General features: G+C 31.6%; 1 protein-coding gene and 1 pseudogene across 2 annotated transcripts in view; one reads left to right on the forward strand and one right to left on the reverse strand.

Moving 5' to 3' along the window:
• Positions 1–21838, forward strand: part of LOC107448003 (uncharacterized) — a 51117-nt gene that overhangs the window by 8570 nt on the left and 20709 nt on the right. For both annotated transcript variants that reach the window (XM_071181168.1, XM_071181169.1), the window contains exon 2: positions 1193–2588. In XM_071181168.1, coding sequence (XP_071037269.1) covers positions 1203–2588 — 1386 coding nt within the window. In that variant the 5' untranslated portion in view covers positions 1193–1202. The remainder of the gene's footprint in view (positions 1–1192; positions 2589–21838) is intronic.
• Positions 14874–17392, reverse strand: LOC122272863 (gamma-aminobutyric acid receptor subunit beta-like; annotated as a pseudogene).

The raw sequence follows: 21838 nt of genomic DNA on the forward strand, positions 1-21838 counted from the left end.
CTGGTGGCTATAAAACAGGGAAAAGTTATGGAATTTAATTAGTATGAATTTTCGTGGTAATTTTAATAGAATGCTTACAAACTCAGTGATCAAATTCATTTGATCCCTAGTGGCAGCTTGAAGCCCATCGAGCTACAGATTGATGGGTGCTAACTTGTCGGGAAAGTAAAGGCAGTCTGTGCGCAGTACTGACCACATTGCTTCAATCGCGTCATTGCTCACAAAACTGTGAATCCTTAGCTTCAGTGAACCACCTGACCCGCAATGGGCTGTTGCAAGAATGCTTTACTTTTTCAATTAAAAAGTCAAGGAATATGAATAAATTTATGTTTGAGGTTCCTAAATATTTGTTATATTTCTAAAATATAATGGTTTTATAATTGTTTTTTTTTTTAAAAATTGGTTATTCTAATGTCATGTATATGAGTTTCGTAATAAATTTTATTCTACCGAATAGGCATAGCTGAAAAAATAATGTTTAACAATCATTGCTCAACTTCACAGCCTTGTAATTTTGAATATAATTTAGGCATCTAAGGAGCTCTCGGATCAGGCATTACCATAAACTAATCTTTGTGCAGAACTTTTTGATAGAGCTTACCAGTATTTTTGTTGCACGAAGGAAAAAACCACCAAAATCCCATACAGTTGACTAGACAGCAAGTTAATTATAATCCAAGATCTGTCTACCGCTGAGGGTACTTTAAATCATCACTGAAGTTTGTTCAAGCTGGGAACCAAATTCATATTGACCAATGGTTGCTGGAGTGTGAATCGGAATCGAGCACTCTATCCAAGACAACTCTTTTCTATTGTGTGGCTTTCCTGATATTTTTTGTAAGTTTAGAAGCATCAGAACAATTCAAGTAATCTCAAAATAAATAACATATTTGAATTCTATGTCCCAAAATCATACAATAAAGTTTTGTTCACTATCAAACCCTTATGTTATAATCAGCCATTTCTTTTCATTTATGTCCTTAATTATATACATTCACTCCTTATTATATCCATTCACTCCTTATTATATCCATTCATCAATTTATATACTTAACTAAACTACACTAGGTGTTTTAACAGATTTTATCCTTCTGTGGCTAAAAGTGAAATTGAATAACATTAACTTATATTTTTTTTCAATTAACGCTTATGTTTATCTTTAATAAATACATTCTTTTCTTTTATGTTTCAGATATTTCACGATGAATAATTTCAATCGGTTTCCTTCTTCATCACCTAGGCCAATTTTTCCTGCCTATGATAGAGATTATCTATCCCGTACTTCTAATCAATCACCATTTGAGCAAACACATCACCATTCAAACAAGTTTGATTTGGGTAGATCAATTTACAGTGCAGGTGGATCTGTGCCAATGCCTGGAAGTACTAGGGACTTTTCTGGTTCATTTAACACGCAGCGATTCCAGTCTCCTCAAGAAATGCATGCCAAATATCTTTCTAAAGACTATAAACATGGGTCTGAAACTAGACTACCTCCTGAGTTTTCTGAAGCAAATGCTAGGAAGGGTCTTGAAAGACAAGAAAACGATCATTTTCCTTCTCATTCTCCCCCAAATGCATTTCTAAATCACTCGCAAAGCAAAGTTCGTGATTATCGAGATAATTATTTAGATGATAGAGATCATGGTATGTTTGAAAATAATTTTAGCCCCCTCAATACTCGTTTCAAAAGAATTAATGTTCCTCCTGCAACCAATGAAAGAAAATTAATTAACCCTGTTAATTTTGAAAATGATCGAAATTTTATGTCTCAAAACTTTAACAATTCCTTGAAGGAGACAAACGATGTTCAAAGTGCAAAACTGCCCGGTGAATCTATTTTGATGCGAGTTCAAGAAATACAAAACTTGCAAAATTTACTGAAACTGAGTAATGATCTGTCTTTAATCGATGAAATTTCTTCAAATAGCTCTCAACATTCCCCAGCTGTTTTCGATGAAAATTCGATTGGAAAAAATATCGACAGAAATATTAAACAGCATAACAACTTTGCCTCAGTGAAAGACGCTTTCAAAAATGCAGAATATAGTGAAGAATCATATAAATGTGAAAACTCCAAAAGTAAATTTTTCGAAACTTTCAAATCAACGAAATCACTCAGTGATGCAAAAATTTTAGGCGATAAGAAATTTGTAAAAAATAACCGATGTGATATTCAAGAGAATGACTTATACAGCGATTCTCTACAAGTCCCAAAAAAAGTAATTGAAAATAGAATTACCGAAATGTTGACTGATATTCCTAAAGTTTCACGACACACAGAACCTGTATTTTCCACTAGTTTCTTATTTGAGAAATCACCAAGTAGTTGTCCTATTAAAAAAGATGATGATGAAGACTTGTATTCATCAATTGATCAAAAAACCTCCAATAACGATCCCTATATTAATCCTGACTTACATTCAGAGTGGTTCCAGTCTCCAAAATCACAATTACGACCTACAACATTCAGTTCAAAATTAATTGAAGATGCTGATTGGTCTACTAGTAGAACAATTCCATTTTTATATGAAACACCTGAGGATAAACTGGTTAATAAATTGAAAGGAGAAGCTTCTGTGTTTCAGGTATGAAATGAATTTTGTTTAAATTTTCTTCTTTATTGAGATTAATTAAACGAAATAATTAAGTTACTTTTACCAATGGTCCCTTAAATTTTTTAGTAACACTGCCTGATTTGCTGAACGAAAATTTTTTAATTTATCCCTTAAATTTTTTTAAAGTTGTATATTATTTTGGTTTTATGCTATTTTAATCCATACATATATGTGGTGGCGTTGATGGCCCAGTGTTGTGGCACAGAGAAAATCGGGCAGGATGGAAGGATGGTCAGGGGTCTGTCCAGACATTTTGTGAGAGGTCCGTTTTTGTAAAATTGTGAAAAAATTACTCGTAATTTGTGAATATAAAATAAANCGAACTTTATCTGCAATACCGACATACTGCCGATATTGCAGTTGATATCGATAGTACCATTGTGATTAGTTCGATCGATAACTATTTGCAAAAGTGATATTGAAAAGGAAGATGCTAAACATGAGGCAAGAAAATTGATTGTTAAATTAAGTAATTTTGAAACTGCGTTTATGACCGTAATTTGGGAGCATGCATTAAAATAAGTTAATATTATCACTTTAGCTCTCCAGGAACCAGGGATAGAATTGTGCACAATAGTCAAATTGTACGATAGTTTATTGCAACAGAAAGAAGAACAAGAAGTAATTTCAAACTCGAATCCAAGACAAATGTTTTTGTCAGGAACGTATTACGCCATTTTAGATGTATTAATTTCAGAAATGACTAAAAGGCGTAAAGCTTACAGTGATTTGTACGATAATTTCGGTTTTCTTGTTCACAAAAATTTGTCAGAATCTGAGATTAAACTAAAAGCGCAAAATTTGGTGAAAATNTTTGTAAGGGAGAGCCAGAGAGATGCTTCATAAGCTTATATTCATGATTAATATTCATTTTTTATCAGTAAATAGTTGTTATAATCATAAACTCAAGAAAGAAAGACATATTTGTTAATTTTAATTACTTCTTCAGGTCATCTTAGGTATGTGTAAATGGTAATTGTGTAGAATTTTAAATATATTTTAAGTAAACTAAGAAATATTGAGAAAAAGGAAAGAAACCTTGTTTAAATTTTTTTCAATTTAAACTTTTTTTTTTTTAACTCAAGAAATTTTCCGGAATTTTGACTTGGACTCGCAATCACCCATGATCATAATATAATATGGAATGCATCCAAATCCACCTAAAATCGCTGTGCTTCCCAATTTTTGTTGATTTTTTAACGAAAATTTTACAATTTTATTTGACAAGTGTCTCAAGGGGTAATCTAGCAATTAAGATAGGTCTGTACAATGTGTTACAGTAGTGCTTCTCAACCTTTTTGTCGGTGCGAACCAGTCAACGTTTGATAATTTTCCTATGCCCCTCTGAGGTAAAAGGGAGATGCTGATTGTTTATATTTTAGATTGTTTTGATTTACTAATTATAAATTAACTGTAAACATGTCTTCAAAGTAAAACACAATTACATACGCGGTATTCGTGCGGCTTTATGTGATGGTTCTCAGCTCCCAGTTAACCTCTCGTCCATGGAAAGTCGTACAAACCCGAGAGAAATAAACCGCAGTAAATAAAATGAAAATATTTTATTGTTCCTCGATCGATTCGCGACTAGGAGGTTTGAAACTACAGTGTTAGAGTATCTCCACTGGATTTTTTATTTCCTTAAGGGAAAAACTTATACTAATAATTACTGCGTTCTTTAATCTATTTTTAGAAGAGGATGTAGACGTTAATTAGGTGAACTGGTTTTGTTCTGAAAAATAAAGTACAAAAGAGAATTTAATGATTAGAGAAGCAGTGAGAAACAGAGTAATTAGATGAGATATATTGGCTTTCAACTGATATTCTAAATTATGGATTTCTGCCAAACTATTGGTTCAATATTATAAACATTTTTCTCTAAACAAGGCTTTTTTCATTTGCAAAATGTACAGTAGATGAAAAAGGGTACAGTCTATACTAGAAATCTTAAATTAAAATGGGATATTTTAGGTGTAATCTTATGAAATTAATTATTTTAAAATATTTTAAATTTAATTAATTATTAATAAATTAAAAATTTGTTTCTACATTTCTCTAAAAATATCATATTAATTTTGAATTATTGGGCATTTATAAAATAATATTTATTGACTTATTTTAACAAACCCAGACGGATTTACCATGTTTGCGGAAAATTCTCAAGGCCTTATATTTCCCAGAACTCTGTTTTTAAATTTTTTTTTTTTTTTTTTTAGTTGCTATAATCTTTGAAAAATATTTTCGGAAAGTAAAATCTGTATTTCGTTGAAATTTTCTCTTTAACTAGCAAAAAAATTATTTGATTTTGAAAAATTCTTGATTGCCCATGAAAGTATATTAACTACTTGCCAGTGTCGCTCTAATCCAGTTTGAGGACAACTACTACGTGCAGTATTTGTGATGCCCGAGCTGAGTTCGTTTCTACTTAAGGATACTTAATTCACTATTTTCCTAATAGATGGCATTAGCGGTCCTAGTTTTTCACGGATTACGACTTCGGTCGAAGGAGGGATGGTGGGGGTTTTTGGGATATACCTTACTGTAAAAGATTTGTAAAATTTGTATATTGAAAATCATATTGTTGTGTTTTTATATTATATTTAGCTTCAAAATTTTGTTTAATTTGCTCTAATTGAATAAGATGTGTTTGTAATACATTACTTTTTTATGTGTATGAAAAAAATCATAAATACAGTAGTTATTGCAGTTAAAATTTTATTTTTGTAATAAAAAACCATTTTCTAACTTTTATAATAATATTAAGAACAAAATTAAACAGTCAAATTTTTTTTTCCATTTTTGGTCCATTTTTCTGAAATATATGTCACAGTGAAGGGGTTAAAAGAGTAATATTTTATAATTTGTAAAGGGACTTATTTTTGTACCAATAAAAAATTTTGTAGCAGTTTTTTATTTATTTAGACCCGATATTTCGTTAGGACTGCCTGAAGTTCTCCTGAATCTTGTTGGTGCGTTCAGCAATATACTCTGCACCCTTTGAGCTTAAAACCTAAATGAATTCTATATAACAAGTGAAATATGTATGCATGTTACACATGATTTGTTTGATAGCTAGGTAATGTATTATAATTTAGAAAAATGTTTTGTCATATACTTCATTTTTTCACGTATTTAGTTCATTTATATTTTGTTTGTAAAAATCAGATTAATTACATTATATAATTTTGTATTGAGAGTTAAGTTTACGAAACGTTAATTTGATAATTTTACAAGCAATGTTGTTTGATAATCGCGAAAAAAAAATTTTTTTTTTTCTTCAGCTATAGACAAAATACAAAATTTGTGCGAAATCGATTAAATAGTTCCTGAGAAATTTAATTTTAAAGAAGCCATTTTGTATTAGTGTATTTTGAATCATAAAATTACATTCTTTAAAATTATGTGAAAAATTGTATACCTTGCGATTAAATTTTTTTTTACTATTATTAAATAAAGTAATAAAAAATAATGTTTATTAAAAATTATTTTTTGCACGGAATTATCTTCCGATAAACGATTTTCATAACTGTATGTAAACATTTCTCAATTTGCTTAAAAATTTTTCGAGATAGGGCGAAATACTCATAATGTAGAATTAACATCAAGGGGTCCTCTCCTGACCAAACTATTGATATCATATTTCCCAGAGTGCAGCTACCCCCTATACTTTGGGGGTCAGAAATCCAAATCCGTCGAGAAAAAGAAAGTACGTTGTGTCTGATTTCGTAACTTAAATATTGTCTGTACTAATTAGCATTGAGGTCACTCCCTCGAACTATAAAGATTGAGCCCTAGAAAGTGAAGATCCGCTCATTAGACCAAAAGTTAATCAAGGTGACCTGTTTTTTATTTTGCCCAATTTGCACTTGTGTTATATAAGAGGCAAAGCGAAAGATCTCGAAAGTATAAAAACAATCTTTACCCTTATTCAATTTGAAGAGAGATTCTAAGCGCTATGATAGGATTTCATCTGGGACGTACTGCTATTTCGTTATGTTATACTTGATGTTTTAACATTGAGCGGGTTGTACAAAAGCGAAATTTTTTTTAAAACTTGCATTATTAAGAAGTTAATATCAATCCTATTTATTCTCAATGGCATCGAAAATTAAAAGCTCTGTTTAATTAAGGTCTTTTTATTTACTAAAGAATTAATGAAATAGTTTGAAACTGATATAAAATTATTTATTCAAATGAATCACCATTTAAATTTTTTTTCTCTTGCATTGCTGGTATTGCATTAATATAGTTGATTGTTAATATTCAGATTTTATTTTATATGATGCACTCTCTTTTATCATAGATTCAAGTTAAAAAATCTGCATTAAGTTCAATCTTTGTACTTAAATTTTATTTTAAATATTTCCTTGCATTATTTATACATTTTTTTATTACGAAATCATTACGAATTTTGGCATCATAGAATTTAAAATATTAAAAATAGCTATAGAATAAATTTTTTTTATTAATTCTATTTTTTATTCTATTTAATTTTTTTAATTTATTTTGTGAGTAACTCTTATAAAATTTAAGCATATATTTAAATTAAAAGTGAACTAGTGGGCTGCGCCCCCTGCTCGCTAACTCTCGCCAACCCCCGAAAATTGCTACGCAATCTTATATAGTTTGCTAACAAACCAAGCTCGCTTCGCTCGCTACTAACTTAGGTACATTGCAAATGCACAAAATTCTAAGAATTCAAAACAATCATTCAAATCCATATAACAATTTTTTTTAAAAAAAAAATTACATCTTTTTAGTAAATACTAAGTTTATAAAATAAATTTGAATTCAAATAAATGACATGTAATTCGTTAAACCTATTAGAAATGTGCTATAGTATAAAATCTTAAAGCGTAACAGCAAGACTGAGACTCATTTTTCAATGAATAATTAATAACACTAATAAAACAAATAAATTCGTGATATAAATCAAAAATCGTCAAATAAATTCGCAATATATAAATTCGTGAAAAAAAGCGCTTTCGACAAAATACTAAAATAGAGATCTATCGACAAAGACTACTCACTTCTGCCTAGCTTAATAGTATGAGATTGCCACAGCTGATAGGGTGAATTTCGAAAGAGATCACATTTGGTGAGAATGCTCTCTCTGGTTATTTCAATTTCCGTTTTTAAAAGCGCTATATGTTGAGCCACCTCAGCTAGATTTGGCATGTGACATTTTTAAAGGCAATCATTGGTCTATTTTCTAGCGTTGCCATTCGGGGAGTTGTAATGAGGCTTTTTTTTGTCGCCGTGTAAGAGAAATATATGCATAGATAATGTTGTTACGTTTTGATGATAAAAATTAGTATCTTTAGATTAGGTTAACATTAGCATGTTTCAATAACGGTATTATATCGCACCTGTTTAGATGAAGAGGTAGAGATTCTATATTTTTATTTAGATGTTGTGTTTTTTTTTACTTAGTATGATATAAAGTAATTTGGAGCGAATGAAAAGGGTAATTTCTTTGCATACTCATGTAACCCGCAACCGTGATTTTTGAGAGTTTACTCAGTCTGGTGTGTTGGAAAAGTGTTTATTTTATTATAGTAAGGATTTCATATCGTCTTAATTATTGATGATTTAATAAGAAAAAGTAGCGTAATTAGAACCTCATTCACAAAAATGTACAATGGTTTGATAGAAGAATTAGGGTGAGAAGAACAATCAGATGAAGTAAATCAACTTCAGATAACAACATTGGAACGCATGCATAATACCTTAAATGAATCCAATGTGAAGTTGTTAGATAAAAAATTCGCCAATGACGAAGAATATGAGAAAGAGTATGTCGTTATAGAATGATATAATGTAAAAATGGACCTTGCTCGAGTTAAGAGTGAGACTTATTTCAGTTTTAAAACTGAGATCGTTGAGTCGGTGGTTTCCCAGTTATCATCGCCAAAGTTTAGCAGACGTAAACTTAAATAACCGAAAATCGAACTAAAAAAATTTTGGAGGTGAATGTAAAGATTAGCTAGCTTTTTGGAACCAATTTAAACATATTCACGATGGTAAAGAAATGAAGAATGAAGAGAAATTTAATTATCTTAATCAAGCAACAGTAGTGGATCTAACATTAAAGATGTTTTAAAAAATTTCCTAGTCATAGCAGAAAATTATGATGAAGCGATTAAATGTTTAAAAAAATAGACTTGGTAGGGAAGAATTATTAATCGAATACTATGTTTGAGAACTTCTTAGCCTTGTTATAAAAAACGATACTGATCAGCAAAAGAAAATGTGTGTGGTTCAGCCATTCGATAAATTGGAAGTCTATCCTCGCTCAGTGGAATCTATAGGAATGACTAATGACAAATATTCTGTTATCAGGGGTCTGTTTATAAGAAATTTGGATCCGTTAATGGACCCTTCACAAAATATCTTCCATAGAAATGGACCCTTCACAAAATTATTTATCTTTTAATCAGACCCTTCACAAATTTTTTTATCTTCATTATTGTTTTGTTAATCGAATAAACCCTTCCAGGGTAAAAAAAAGAAAGAAGGTTTGAAACGAACTAAGTTTTCCAAGTTTCTCTAAGTTTAAATTCCAAATGTAGTATTCTAAGAAAATATTTCTACTTTTACAAACATCGTGTGCACATTCTTATTGATATTAATTGATAATTTTTTTTTTGTAAATAAATAATTGATCAATTTATATTTATTCATAAAATTAATTAATAGAATATTATGTAAATAAAAATTAATTTCTGGCAATTTGTTAAATAAAATATTACAAATTTAAGAATTGTTTAAGTTTACTTAATGCATGACACATTAAAAGTGATATGTAACTAAGTTGTGTTATTTAAAATATGTCAATTGAAATTATTGAAAATGTGAGTGATTTTGTTCCATTATTCGTCCGAAATGAATATTCTGCGTTGAGCAGTATAGGCTAAATACCAAATAAGTGTATGTTGCATCTCTAATTTAGTAGAAGCAATTGTTGAGCATGATCTTGTATCTATTTACAATTTAAAAACTTCTGGAAATGGTTTTTAGCAATTTTTGCAATAACAGGACCCTATTTGCTCAAATTCACAAAAGCAGGACCCTGGTAGAAAGAATGTGACTTAACGCTTACTTTATATTCACAAATTATGAGTAGTTTTTTCACAATTTTACAAAAACAGGACCTTTCACAAAATGTCTGGACGTACCCCTGGTTAAGGTGTTTCCTTTAGTTCAGTCGGGCGTCCCAGAAGCCACTTTTGTTCTTTTTGAAAAGCGAAGGAGAAGAACAACGAATTTCAGTAGTGAAAACTGGATTCAAATATATCACCTCTGGGTCTAAATAAGAAAAGAAGATTGAAATAGATCCACAAGTGCCAACTGCTAATGATTTATTTTTAGTGGTAATTGAAGTGCGACGACAAACGACGATGGAAAATGTGTGTTTTGTGGTAAAAATCATAGAACTCAAGATTGTTTCACAGCTGCTAATGATTAGTTATGACTTAGGGCTGAAAAGCCCATTTTAAGTTCAATCCAGATGGGGTTTTTTTTTTTGGGATGGGGTTTATGGAATTTAATTTAGTGTTTTTTTTAGGGGGGGGGGAGTTGGGGCGATTACATAATACAGAATGTTATCACTAAATCTGTAACAACATGTAGTATTAATATTGGAAGATAAGTTAAACAAAATTTATTTTAAAAAGCTAACAAACAAATATTTAATCATTATACTGCTCCATATAATTTTTCATTGGATAAGATATAGGTAGCTAAAAATGTTTCTCAATTTCAATTAATTTAATTTTAAAACTTTGTTCTATAGATATTTTAAAATATTAGGTAACAACTACATAAAAGGCAGTCTTTTTCAGAAAAATACCCAATACTCTTTCCAACTCTGTAGCTCTTCTTTTTTTCATTTTTTATAGTTATTCAGTGTGGTTGGTCCATTTTTTTATCGTACTGTACAACTTATATAATTGAAAATTTCTCTAGCATTTGATTTACATTAGTACACTTCTATGAGGTGTCCCTTATTCAGAGGGTGCACACAAACTAAAAAAAATGTAATTTTGTATGAAATTCGGATTTATTTATCTTATTGAACTTTTTTTTTATTCAGTCTGCTGCTTGTTGAATCTCTTCTAGTTTTTCTCCACCACAAATAATCTTACTTTACAGCTTTACCTTGCTTTGCTTATATTTGTCTAACTTTTAATACTTTGAAATACTATAGTCCCAGACTTTCCAAGACTTATTTTACCTTTTCTTATTTTTGTATTCCACTTACAAGACAAAATCAACTAGCTCTTACTCAATTTCAAATGTTACAGTTTTTCAAAATTTTATACCTTTAGAATGTTTATTTAAATTAGTATTCCATATCATATTGCCTATTTGGTTTCATGATTGTTCTTTATTTTTGTACTAAATATTTTAAATTAAGCGTTTCAATCACTGTAACATCGATTACGTAAATCTTTTCTTCTTTGAAGGCATGGTAAATGACAAGTCGAAATAACACACATATGCGTATCACTAGAACTAAAACTGATGGAAACTTTCACTCCGTCCCATCAATATCATTTGATGGCTCAATCATTTTCCCTACTGTTTTTTTCTTGTTGACCTCGCTCCTTCTAGCACCATTTAGATAGTTACATGGTGGTAAGACATTTATCGCTAAAGTTTCTTAGAATGTGAAATTTCTTTTGTTTCATCATGGCATAATTTTATTCCAATGAATTAGTCATTTTTTTCAGCAGCTATCTCTTGAGAGAAGAGAGAAAGCGAGATGTTTGCAATAATCACCAGTTATTAAATTTTTATTTTACATTACTCTACCTCTATTGCACTTTTTGAGGGCTCTTTTCGCTGTCGCTTAAAAGAAAGAAAAGAATATCAACGATTAAGATGTAAACACATGAAGGTTTCAATACAAAGGGGTCGATAAAGGATGTCCCTTATAGGAGATATTTTTAAATTTTATTTCTATTGTTATACTTATCAATTGTTGTTTATTATATATTTCTATAAAATAAAAGTAAACCATAATTAATAGGTTGTATAAGAAACTAAAGGAAGGGATCTCGACTAGGTTCCTTTATACACCCTAAGACTGCTAATTCCCTTTTTATTCGATTTAGGTTCCCCAAGTACGTTTTGAGCCAGTTTGGTTGGAGATTTAATATTTTTGATATTTTGAGTACAGGCATGGTTGGATACTGAACAGGCTGTTATATTTAATACAATTTGTGCATGCATGACATTGTGTATGACGATGATCATTGTTCTAAATCATTTGGCAAGTGTCTTTAACGGTGATTTATAATAGCATATTGAAAAACGACTAAGTTAAGCCACCGATTCAAATAAGTTTACCAGCGCAATAAAGTAATATTATGTAATTACGTTATAATAACGAACCAGCTGTTGGTTATGGTGTGGAAGCACCCTTGCAGGGTGCGTAACGTTTTTGAAAAGTGCTTAAAGATGCTTATTTGAACCTTCGTAATTGAAAAGCCCTTAAAGGTACTTTTTTCATTGGGTGTTTTTAAAAAGTGCTTAATTTTTCCCTTTTCGAAAATGAGATTTTTTTTTCTTTACCATGTCGATTTTTGCCACGTACTATGCAAAAGCTTGGTTTTCACATTGTTCTATTCAAAGTTTTCACAATTCATTCAACCACAATGCATTTCGGCTTACCTTTGGTCCGTAGCGTATGAAAGCACCAATCATATGACATGTTTGAGGAAATACTTAGTCCATATGTGCGTCTACTGAGCTGAATTCGGTGAGATTATTGCACTCTCACGTGCAACTCTGCTGCATTTTACAAGTTATTCTCAATTTCTGGCTTCAATTTTTAGCTTCTGATATCGAACTGAAAAACCTCTCAATCTTTTTATAATGGCTAATATAATCAAGAGTTCTTTGTCAGAAACTAGTTATTTTATCATGATCACGTAAAGTCTTTAAAAATTCTTTTGCATTTTGTTGATGTATATAGTGCTTGAAAATGTATTTTGAATGCTTAAAACATACTTAAAAGGTGCTTATTTTTTGTTATAAAATTTGGCTGGTGATAATTTTCTTTCATTTTTGCTCAAACCTCGTTTTTGGCTATCGTAATTTTCTTTGTTGTCCTTGATTTCAGTGACGTCACTTTCGGGATACCACAACTTTTGCTTACGGTTATGTGATTGGTTCTAGGTTTATTTTCATATATGTGTTGATTTATTTTCAAGTCGCCAAATATAAGAAGGACCTCCGATTGTAAACTATTACCCAACTTTAGTTTTAAACTCTTAATTGACATGATGATGTTGCTCGGGGCCAACTCATGATAGTGAAAGTTTTTTACTATCTAGTAATTTTCGTAATGTAGAATGAAATCATAAACCATGAAAGGAAAAGATAAAAGAACAATATATAATTGATTTAGACAGTTTGTATGTGGCATGATAAACCTACAAGAATGTACAAGAGAATATAAAACTACGTGTTAAAAAATTAATTCACTATGAAAGAATAATATATATAGGCCCAAAGAGATTACATTCAATTTTTAAAAAAAAAAATTTAATGTATTCAGTATTCCTTGAAACTCACAGAAAACATTTTATTACTTTCCTAAGAGTGCTATTTATTAAGTCATTTTTAAGCAAAAAACGCTTAATTTATGTTTTCACCTGAAACGGGGAGTCACGTGATATTCACGAAGTGACACCACGCTAGTCCATCTGCCATTTACAATCGCTGCGCTGTCAATAAATTCTTGCATTCGTTTGAATTTTCGTAATTAAATCCATTTGTTTTAGATGATCAATAACTAACGTTATAATAAATTGTGCCTAATGTAGTTTATTAAAAATGTGGGTCTGATATACGTATATAATGCTAAATTTCAATGGTACCCACTGAAACATTGTTAATAGTTACCGAAATTTTCTTGTTCTAAATATTTAAGATTTTTAGTTCAGTAAGAAAAGGTGTTAGAATAGGTTATGAATGTCTGGTTGTATTACTTATTCAAATGATGCGTTATAAATACAAAAAAAGATCGTCANAAAAAAAAAAAAAAAAAAAAAAAAAAAATGTTCATTTATATTTTTTAACCATATTAATCTTAATTTTAAAGTATATTTCAAATTCATTTTTGAAGATTTTTTTCATGTTAAGTAAAAGAAATGTTGAATCAATTTGTTTAAAATATAGAATAGTTTTAGATTTTAAAATGTACGAAATCATGAATCTGACTTCAACATATCAGAAGCCTTTAAAAAAACTTGTGATCCCAGCAAAACTTTAAATTCTAATCATTCTTTAAAGGAAAAAAAATGATCTAGTAATTCTTACTAATTTTATTTTAACTGCATTAACTTTTGTCATATTGGTATTTTATAATCGTCGTTGAACAGTCGACCCAATTTTGGGTTTACGATTACTAATGTTTAACTCTGTAGCTTAGTAATTTTGAACCAATCCAAAATATAAGAAAACTACTGGATCAGTACCCCTAGAGGTATAATTTGTTATGGGAACATGGAGGACTTTGTAACTCGACAGATTTAACGTGCATCAGTCACCATTTACTACACGGGGTGTCTTCGACCTGTTGGAATCGAACCCTCAACATACCAGGCTATCCTGGCCCCCGTTTTAAGAGAATTTGAATTCATGCATATGCATTTATTTTGTTCTACATTAAAGAAAAAGGAATTAAATTTTATAAATGCATATAAAAAATAACTTTTCGCCATAGCTATGTTCCTATTTACTCAAAGAATAAATATATTGAGAAAAATATCAATATTTCAATATTACTGTCTATTTTTTAATTATTTTAAAAAGAATGTGCTTTAGCATTTTATATAAGCTTATTTTTTTATTATTCTTTAGCTTTAATGAAACAAAAACGTCTAGCTTTGATATTCCTGAAATTATGTGGATAAATTAAATAACATTAACTGAAATTTTAAGTATAAGTAGATTATGGCGATGATGATGGACAGATATATTTCAAAGGACTTGACTCTTGAAATTGCTCATTCGCTTTCGACAATACCGTATCTTAACCTCTTTGAATTAATTTTTTTTAATTAGAAATGTATAATGTTAATTTTACTATTTTAGAATTCTTCATTATAAGCACTGACTAATAGTTTGCAAAAATAAGGAGATAAATTTACCATAACCATATTTTGTAATTACTATATTGCAGAAACAGGAATTTAAATTTATAAATTTAAGAATAAAAATAATTTCTAACTGTAGCGTAATTCCTATTTACTCAAAGAAAAGCAAATATAAGCATTAATCTGTAGTTTTAAAAACCCGTCTGTAGTGCCTCTTCGTAGCCACGCAGTGCCTTGAAAACCGCCATTAGCTCTCAACATTCAGAAAATAAGTCACAGTAATGTCACTAATACAAAAACCAATAACAAAAAGGTGGGAAGGCCTCACACTAAACTCGCAAAAATTATTGGAAATACCAGACAGGAATATTTGTCGATGTCGCTGGGAAGAATGTCAAATGAACCCTCTGGTAGTTTCGGTTATCCTGCTTCCACTTCAGCACGGTTTTTGTTCAAGTTTTCGACTTGACAATAGTGACTTCAGCTTTTCCTGGCAGAAGAACCGCCTCCGGAGCGGGACACCTTTTGGGCCCCTCCGCAACCCTGGCTGTCACCACACGCCGTTGTCGTTGTTCTTGAGCCATCTTGGCCATTTGCTGATTTCTCGTCTTTCTCATACTTATCCTCTTACCGAGTTCTCCAACTGTTGCATATTCTAGTAGGAAAGAATGCACTATCAGGAAGCAGGTTCCTAAGTAGACGTCATTATTTTTGACATATGAGGTTTTGGGTAAGGCGGATTTGGTACTGGATATTAGGGTGGTCATTGTGAGCATGGTGGTGATGCCCAGGGCTACAGGGGCGTTGCATTTCTGTGAATCAAAGAAAGACACCCAAGAGATGATGACTATTAGTCCAAATGGGATGTAGATTTGAATTAATAGCCCATGTTCCAAACAAATTGAATTTCACATACTAATCTGGAGTAATTACCAGTCGAAAGTCGCTCTTCTTTTTAGTCTTGACGATGGTTTAGGATTTTGAATTGGGGTAATTTGACATCTATTGACATTCCATTTGATTGCTCTCGATCTCAGCACCTATACATTATATCTCTCATTGTGTATCCGAAACTTTCAATTTCGAAAAAAATATTAAAATCTGAAGGACACCCGACAGTTGCAGTCAATCTAATGCTTCTGGAATGTCGCCACTTCTGGGGATGACAGAGCCAACATCACCAAAATTCTCAACGCATTTTTAGACCAGTGCTATGCCAAGCGGGTCAGACCTAATTACGCAAGTCCACCGGTGATAGTGAGCTTCACGATGTTCATTCTCAGCATCAGTTCCGTATCAGAGGTACTAATGGATTTTACACTTGATTTCTATTTTCGTCAAGCTTGGACTGATGACCGGCTTTCGTCTACCCCAAGGATGGGATTCGTTAGCTTTACAGTCAGCGCCGAGGTCGCTGATCGAATTTGGATACCAGATACCTTTTTTTGTAAACAGGAAGAGTATCTATTTCCACAAAGCTAAAACACTAAATACTATCCTCCGTATCTCCTGCCGGCGAAGTTTTCAGAAGCATTAGATTGACTGTAACTGCTGGGTGTCCTTTAGATTTAAAATATTTTTCCATGGACAGACTAGTCCTAGCTGGAAGTAAACTTCAGTTTTTCTACATAATTGAAGTAGTTTAGAAGTTATTCTAGAGTTAACTGTAGATTTTATGTTGTGCAATCTTAACTGTAAAAACATATCAGTTATTTTGCATCTAATGTGAAGTAATTTATCCGTAATTCATTTCAAATAACTATTTTTAACTATTGTCTTCAAAATTACTCTACTTTAAGTGAAGTCACTTTAAAACCATAATTATTATACTAAACTATTATACTAATCTAAGTAAAGTTTATAAAGTATGTAACTACACATTATAAACTAATCACTGAATAAACAAAATCAGGATTATTTTTGTTCAACCTAAATATCGTAAAACTTTAAAGACAGGAGACACTTTGTCAGTTGGCTATCTAATGAGGATTAAATTACACTGGTGGACAAAGTTAAGACATGGAAGACATTTTCCCAAATATCTCAAAAAATACTGAATATAAATAAATGAAATTTGGTATGGATATAGCTTATTCCATGATAATAAGGTATGCAAAACAAAAATGAAATTGCCGCACACTGGCAAGACCTATTGCCAATAAATCCAATGTAGTCTGAACTTAAGGATAAAAGATGACAATAAAAGTAAAGCTTGTACAGTGTGTGTTGCCTCTAGTATGGTGTATGGTCACCCCTGACAGACAGACAACATGCACAACGAGTATACATGTTGTTAATAAGGGAGTTAAGGAGGACTTGTGGAAGACCCTCCCATTCTTCCAGAGCAATTTTTAACTCCAGAACGGTTCTGGGGGGAGGTTGGCGCATCGTAATAGCTCTCTCAAGAGCATCCCAAGCATGCTCAATAGAATTCAGGTCAGGGGATTTGGCTGAACAATCCATTCGTTGAATATCCTCGCTTTCCAGATGCTCATCAATCATGAGAGCCCTATGTGGTCGAGCATTGTCGTCCATTAAAATGAACTCAGGGCCAACAGCGCCCCTGAAAAGATGCACATAGGGCTCTAGGACCTCCTGCCTGTACCTCTGGGCATTCACGGAACCATTGTCAAACACATGGAGCAGTGTGCGGGTATCTTGCATGATCCCTGCCCAAACCATGAGTCCTCCACCAGCATAATGGTCCCTTTCGATAGTGTTGCTGGGATGGTATCGGGTTCCAGATTCCTTCCATATCAATAACCGTACAGAATCTGGTTGTAGACTGAATCTGGACTCATCGGTGAAGAGAACATTAGCCCATTGAAGCTGTGTCCAATTCTGATGTTGTCTGCACTATTCTGCATGCTCTCTTTTGTGGGAGGAAGTGAGTGGGATGCAAATAACGGGCTTCCTGGCATACAGCCATCTTTCATGGAATCTCCTGGAAACAGTCTTACTCGAAATTGATGTTCCTGTAGCAGCCGCGAGGCCCCTAGACAATTGAGTGGCTGTAGCCGTCCTCTGGCGCTTAGCTGAAAGGAACAAATACCGGTCTTCATTGGCCGTTGTAGACCCCGGGCGACCTTGTCCTGGTCGTCTGCATACTGTCCCACTAGTTTTAAATTGACTCCACAAATTGGAAATGACGCTTGGTGTTATATCCAATTCCCTAGCAATCTGATCTTGGGACTGGCCTGCCTCAAGTCTACCCACAATTCTCCACCTCATACCTTCGTCTAAGCGATGATGTTCACTCATTTCACCTAAAAAAACCAGCAAGAAACAACAAGATTATTCAAAAAATGCACTAAAATCTGCAACTGTGGGAAGAGTGGAATGAGATGAACAGCTCGATGCGGACTTTTATACATCCTGCTATCTTAGCAATGCCCAAAAGAATACGTAAACTTATCTGAGGGCCAATAGCGCTACAGTGACCATATATGGCAATCAACTGTCCAGGTTTTGTGCGGTATTTTTAGAGAAATGTGCGAAAATGCTTTCCATCTCTTAATTTTGTCCTCCAGTGTAGTTACGATCAAAATATATTATGAAAAAAATTATTTTAAATTTCTCTGGGCTGGGCAGTACAAGTCTTTGTTCATCATTGATATGCTCTTACTACATGTTTAATAGTTTTAAAAGTGCTTGTATTTACATGAATATGAAATTAAGTGGGTATTGTTTATTACCAGAAAATTATTTTACACATAACTAATAGAACATTATAATTTATAAGTTATACATACTCTTTTCCTCATTTTGTCTTTCTCTCTCTCTTTTTCTAATTTATTACTCCATTTTGAAATATAATAATTTACACACATCCCCTTTCACTATTTCTTTAAATAAAAAACGTCCTTATTATTAATAAATTCAGACTTAAAAGTAAATAAATAAAAATATTAAGAATATTTTTATAAAAATCTTATGAATATTTTAGAATGGTTTATTTTGAAAATATCAATCGGTTTAAATCACTGATTTTTTAAAAAAAAAGAACCTAGTAATTCAAATCGTGATAGCAATCATAATCGCCGTAAAAGGGCGAAATTGTCGCAGAATGTTACCGAGTTATTGCTGGAGGATTTTTCTTTTGACAAGTAAAAAATTATGCTTTTCTTTACTGCAGAAATGTACACGTAAAATTTGAATCCCTTTTTCACGCGCTCAATTTATGCCAATAGTTTCGTAAATTCATGTAATGTTTAGATTGTATTGTGCAGTTTATTGATATTGATTTTCACGTGGTCTTTAAATATTCCGATATATTTCAGATAATATTGGAAACTGGAGTCGTGCATTTGAGTATTTACTTTTTAAGGCAATGATTCTATTGATTTTTTGGCAGTTATTACTATTGATTTCCCCATAGTTTTTAAAATCCGATAGTTTTTATACGATATTTATTACAATAACCTAATCTCGAAACGAAGCAAGCATTTGAGCAACCCGTTTTTGAAGAGTCCGATTATTCGCCTGATGAGTCCGTTTTTTTCGGTAATACTATTTCACGATTTTTAAATATTTTTTTAATGTGATGGTTATTTTGGATAATGCTAAAAAAAATAATTGTTGCTCCCCACCCCCCTACAAAATGCGAGAATATCACCCATAGTATTAGAATTAAAAAAATATTTCATGTTCAATTAAAGAAATTATATACAGTTTTTCTTTTTTGTTTTGTTGTAAACACAGCGTTTTTGTTATTTTAAATTAGCAACATGTATATTTGTTGTTATCAAAAGTATCTTGCAGAAAGATATTAGTGCTAGAGAGATTTGTCGCAGAAAGCTCGAATGAATTGATATATACAGTTTGCTGCTTTCTACTTAGGAAATGGATTAATTAATTCTCACCAAATTTTAAAATTAGTTACTAAGCTCATAATTTTTTTTTTATTGGAAAATCTATAATGAAACTGTTTCCTGCTGCATATCAAAACCCTTCCTACAGAAATATTTGCATAGGTAGCTGTTAATTATTTTCTCGGACAACGCCTTGTTTTTGCTATTAATTGTAGTTATTTTGAAAACCTTGTTTTATAATTTTTTTTATCCGTTAGCAGCGCCATGTGTTTTAAGATCTGTTTTGAAATTTGTTCAAAATGAAGATATAGTTTCCTGGGCAGAAAGCTGCAAACCTTATATTTACATCTTCTCTTTATAATTTAATTAATTTTTGACATCATCGGTCATTTTTTTGTATTACCGATACCTCAAATAATCTATGTCACACCATAATCTATGTCACACTTCATAAGGCAGTCAAACCTGTCTTTCTCGAATCTCTCAGAAAAGGTATAATCTTTGAGAAAAACAGATTTTAAGCGGTATGATCACAGATTAATTATGCTAACAAACACCCATAATCTTTTTCAAAGTACCTTTAACACTAAAATGGTTTTTTATTATCCTTTGACCTCTTATTTTCTTTGTTTCTATTAGCCTTCTTAGGTCAAGAGGAACTGCGAATCCCTCATATCCAATATTTTCCTGATTTTCAAAAGAAGTTGTTAAGAGTTCTGCTATCTTTTCTGCTTCTTATCAATCACTTCAGCATCTGTATGGTTTTCGATTTCTGAAATGCTCACACTATCGATGATCTTCTATCGTTCTAGAAAATCATTCACTTGCTAAACTTTTTCAGTAGAAATGTTGACATTTAATCAAGATTTCAGGGCAATTAACTTAAATTGAATTTATTTTTAACACTTATTCAATTATTTTTATTGATTCTCATCTTACTTCTTTGGGAGCTTCTTACTTCTTCTTCTTTCTAAGGAATTTTTTATTGGTCTTTAACTTCTGTTATTGAAGAAAGGTAGTATTGGGCATCGATTTCTGTCCTCTGAAATTCTAGGTGTAGAGGTTTTGAAGGTAAGTTTTTTGAGATAAACGAAGAAAATTCATTAAACTTGATTGCAAATGTTAGAAAATTTAAAAATTTAGAAATTTATTTTGTTTTATAACTGTCAGTTGAACAGCCGACCAAATTTTGGCTTTATGACTACCAATGTTCAACTCCGTAGCCTTGTAATTTTCAACCCAATTCAGAAGACAAGAGTATTCCTAGTTAAAGTATTGGGAGAAATTTGCCTTCGTGGAGGACTTTTTGATGGAACTAACCCACATTTGCGTTACATGGAGAGGTAAACCTTTCACTGTTGGTCTGACGGCAAGGGGACTCTAACCCATGATCCGTCTAATACTGAGGATATTTTATGCCAGCACTGTGGTTGGTGCGAGTCGGATGCAAAATTCGTATTGATCAGCCATCGCTGGGATTCGAACCCGGTTACCCTCAAGGCGAACGCTCTATCTCCTGAGCCATCCCGGCTCAGTTAGAGATATAGACGTTTTTGAAGTAGGTACGACAATACAGTAATTCATAATGCCCAGCTAATGTAAAATAATAGTTAGACAAGCTCCTTTGTCATTTATTGCTATCATAGTTTAATTCACTTATTACCTATGTTACAAACTTTTCCTTACTGTAGGCCCAGAATTTCTAACTTAACCAACTTATTTAAACTAAAAATGAATTAACTTGGTTAAACTAAATCGTTGTTCTGATACTTTGGTTCCATGTTCCACTTAATAAGTTATCTTTAGCTTTTAATATATTTCACATAAAACTATGTCTTGTCAATTTGTACAATTAAAGTAATAAACTATACTAAATTAGTAAGAAATCAATCACCGTTGGATATTTCTGCAGTACTGTTAAATAATATCTTAGGCTATAAAAGCGTAACCCAACAAACCAAAACGTAACCCAACTGTAAATTTAACTGCAGCTTTGCAGCAGAAGTTACAATCATGCAAACTGCAGTTCCTATGGTAGTAAATGAAATGAAAAAACCGTGAAAAATTTTTTATGGTTAAATTTAGGCAACCAGATGTTTTATAACCAGAATAAAGTTTATAGTTCCCCCCCCCCCCAAAAAAAAACCAGCTTAATTTTTTAAAACTTTACAAAATTATACTATAAAGTTATTTTTTTCTAACTAATATTATTGTATTTCACAAGACATAAGCATGTTGTGTTACTGTTTGACTCTAACTGTAAAAAAATCGGTTGGAAAATAATTAAAAAAATACTTAT

The sequence above is a fragment of the Parasteatoda tepidariorum genome, chromosome 5, assembly GCF_043381705.1.
Source record: "Parasteatoda tepidariorum isolate YZ-2023 chromosome 5, CAS_Ptep_4.0, whole genome shotgun sequence".
NCBI classification, from domain to species: Eukaryota; Metazoa; Arthropoda; class Arachnida; order Araneae; family Theridiidae; genus Parasteatoda; species Parasteatoda tepidariorum.